Raw genomic sequence first — 3,460 nt, 5'->3', positions numbered from 1 at the left:
TGGAGCGACTGGGCTTGTATACCCTTGAGTTTAGAAGCCTGAGAGGGGATCTGATTGAGACATATAAGATTATTAAAGGATTGGACACTCTGGAGGCAGGAAACATGTTTCCGCTGATGGGTGAGTTCTGAACCAGAGGACACAGCTTAAAAATGCGGGGTAGACCATTTAGGACAGAGATGAGGAGAAACGTCTTCACCCAGAAAGTGGTGGCTGTTTGGAATGCTCTGCCCCAGAAGGCAGTGGAGGCCCAGTCTCTGGATTCATTTGAGAAAGAGTTGGATAGAGCTCTCAAGGGTAGTGGAATCAGGGGTTATGGAGATAAGGCAGGAACAGGATACTGATTAAGGATGATCAGCCATGGTCATATTGAATGGTGGTGCAGGCTCGAAGGGCAGAATGGCCTACTCAATAAATTTTTATGTTAACCAAAGTAACCTATTGTCTATTGTCTATTGTCTATTTTGAATGTAATCCAATTTTAATTAGAGATTCAGATTAATCAGCAGACATTTAATTCAAATTTGTTGCAGATGAAATAAATTAGATTACATCTATGATATGGCACATAATTAAATCTTTCTCAACAGGATTGAGTCACCTTTGAAGAAGGTAATCATAGCTCAACCCAATTCCCCACTAAGCTATCCTATCCATGGAGTTGAAATAATGCCGCTGCAGTCCATTGTCATTCCAGGTGAGAATATCAACTTAAGTTTCATGAAAGCAATGAATGTTATCCTTTTTTACTTTTCCATTTTGTATAAAACACAATCTCTTCTTTCAGGTTTGGGTGTGTTTGCATTTGGTAGAGAGAACTATATGGTAGGTACATCTTTGTTTCTTCCAAGTTTTTGTTGATCTTAAACTATGCCTGGCAACAATTCCACTGGGGAGCAGGACAGTCAATGTTTGGAGCATAAGCTCGACATCAGGAATGTGGGGGGGAGGGGGGCCGTGTTGTGGGGTGCCCAAGCAGACTGAGAGATAAATGGGAGGGGGATGGTGCTAAGGGGGAAGTTAGCTGGAATGCAATAAGTAGATGAAGGTGGGGGTCGATAGTGATACGCTGGAGTGGAGGATGGGGCGAATAGGTGGGAAGGAAGATGGATAGCTAGGACAGTTCAAGATGATGATGCTGAGTTGAAGGGTTGGATCTGGGATAAGGTGGGGAGAGGGGAGATGACGAAACTGGTGAAATCGACATTGATCCCCTGTAGTTGGAGGGACCCAATGTGGAAGATGAGGCGTTCTTCCTCCAGGGGTCAGGTGATTAGGATTTGGCAGTCGAGGAGGCCCAGGACTTGCATGTCCTTGGGAGAGTCAGAGGGGGAGTTGAAGTGTTCCGCCACCGGGCGATGGGGTTGTTTAGATGTTCTCTGAAACGTTCTGCAAGTTGGCGTTTAGTACGTGTCCCAACTCGCGGAACTTTTCAGAGAACATCTCTGGGACACACGCACTAAACAACCCCTCCGCCCAGTGGCCAAACACTCCAACTCCCCCTCCCATTGAATTGGATTATGGCTTTTAACACTTTAACCCCACTCCTGTTCATTCAACATGATAAAGAAACCTAGCTTTGTGTGGTTAAAATTCACCCGTTTTAAGTAAAGAGCACACGCATGTTTGACCTGCACCTGACCAACCTGGAGATAATATTAGCATTGACCATGTATCATGAAGATGAATTATGTTCCATTCATTAGACTGTTTAGCTTTGAGAAGATGAGTTTCATAAAACTTTCAGTTCTGTGCTCTGAGGAATTGTAACTACGAAAGACATGCAGTAACAGGTTTAAGCTTGGCATAGGTGATATAGAATGTAAAGTTGTCGATCGGATAGTGAGTAACTTTGAAGTATTTTTACTTCATAATTATTCTTAAAATTACATTGTTCTCTTTAACCCCATTGCTAGATACAATAGGTACGGTAAATAATTTTGGCATGACCATCTTCCAGATTTAATTCAATACCTTGTGGTTTGGTTATTCTGGAGTTCCATTTTCCAAACCCCTGAGTAAGTTTGCTGAAGACAGAAAGGCAAGGTGATAAAGAAGATCGTGGGTTACAGGAGGATAATACACAGATTATTCAGATGGAATTTAATTCTGATCAGTGTGACATGATGCAGTTTGGAAGAAGGATCAAGACAACAGAGTACTCAATTAACTGCAGGATACTTCTCATCTCAGAAGAATGGAGGGATTTTGGGATGCTTATCTACAGATTTCTGAGGCAGCAGGACAAGTTAGCAGGGTAGTTAAGAAAGCATGTGGATTACTCATGGATTATAAAAGCAGGGAAGTCATGTTGGAGCTGTACAGGACTTTGGTCAGTTCACAATTGGAGTACTGTGTGCAATTCTTGTCACCACACTACAGGGAGGATGTGATTGCACTGGAGAGGGTGCAGAGGAGATTCATCAGGATGTTACCTGGATTGGGCAGTTTAGCTATTAAGAGAGGCTGATAGTTGTTTTTTAATTTGAGAGTAGAAGGCTGAGGGGGAGCTGATAGAGGTGTACAAGGTTTTAGGGGGCATGGACAGAAAGTAACTGTTCCCCATCACTGAAGGATTAATAACGAGGGGACATAATTTTACGGTGAAAGACTGGATCCATTGTTATCCTCATGTCCTCTGGCACAGCCTTTATGGCCAGAGAGGAATTAAAATTTGGGTCAGAGCCACTGTAACTTGCTGCATTGTCTCCCACAGCAACTCATCCAGAGTTTGGGGATATGTTCAGTTTTAAGGCGGACAAATCCTCCATTCCCTCCTCACTCCCGATATTGCCCAAGATTCTCACAGTCCCTGGTGTTGAATCCTGTAACTACATCTTGCTTCTCTAAAGTGTGAAGGATTCATTAAACACCCTGTCAATGTCCTCCAGCTCCACACACACATCATCTATTTGCTCCCTCATGAGCTACACTCCTTCCCAGGTTATCTTATTCCTTTGTTATGGAACATCTCCCTTTATTCTTAATCTTATCCCCCAGTGTTTCTTCAGGCCTCTCTTTCCTCTCATAACTATTTTCTTCAGTTCCTCCTGAAACTTTCCATACTCCACTAACACCTCCATTGATTTGATCCCTTTGTACCTGCGAAAAGCCTCTCTTTTCCTTCTTATCCAGTGCTGAAAATTCCTTGATATCCAGGGTTCTCCTGGCTTGCTGCTCCTATAATTCACCCTCAAGGAAACATAGTGGGGCTTGTACTCTTGCCAATTCCAATGTGAAGCCTCACCCCTCCCCTTCCATTGCATACCGACCAAGAACTAGCTGTTATCGTCTATTCCCATTTGGGTCAGGGCACACCTATTTGAATAAAATCTGCCTTCTCACAATCAAACACCGAATTTTGCAGACCATCTTTTTCCTTTTCTGTGGCACATGTGAAACATATTGTTTTGTAATCATAATCACTAAAATGCTCTCCCACTACCACCTCAAACACCTG

At 43.1% G+C, this 3,460-nt stretch overlaps 1 protein-coding gene across 1 annotated transcript in view; it reads left to right on the top strand.

The window, feature by feature from the left end:
- LOC122539926 (beta-1,4 N-acetylgalactosaminyltransferase 2-like) overlaps positions 1-3,460 on the top strand; it is a 68,285-nt gene that overhangs the window by 22,183 nt on the left and 42,642 nt on the right. Inside the window, exons 4-5 of the mRNA XM_043675123.1 lie at positions 591-697; positions 788-825. Coding sequence (XP_043531058.1) covers positions 591-697; positions 788-825 — 145 coding nt within the window. The remainder of the gene's footprint in view (positions 1-590; positions 698-787; positions 826-3,460) is intronic.

This window comes from Chiloscyllium plagiosum, chromosome 33, assembly GCF_004010195.1.
Source record: "Chiloscyllium plagiosum isolate BGI_BamShark_2017 chromosome 33, ASM401019v2, whole genome shotgun sequence".
Taxonomy (NCBI): domain Eukaryota; kingdom Metazoa; phylum Chordata; class Chondrichthyes; order Orectolobiformes; family Hemiscylliidae; genus Chiloscyllium; species Chiloscyllium plagiosum.
This window is presented reverse-complemented; position numbering and strand designations above follow the sequence as displayed.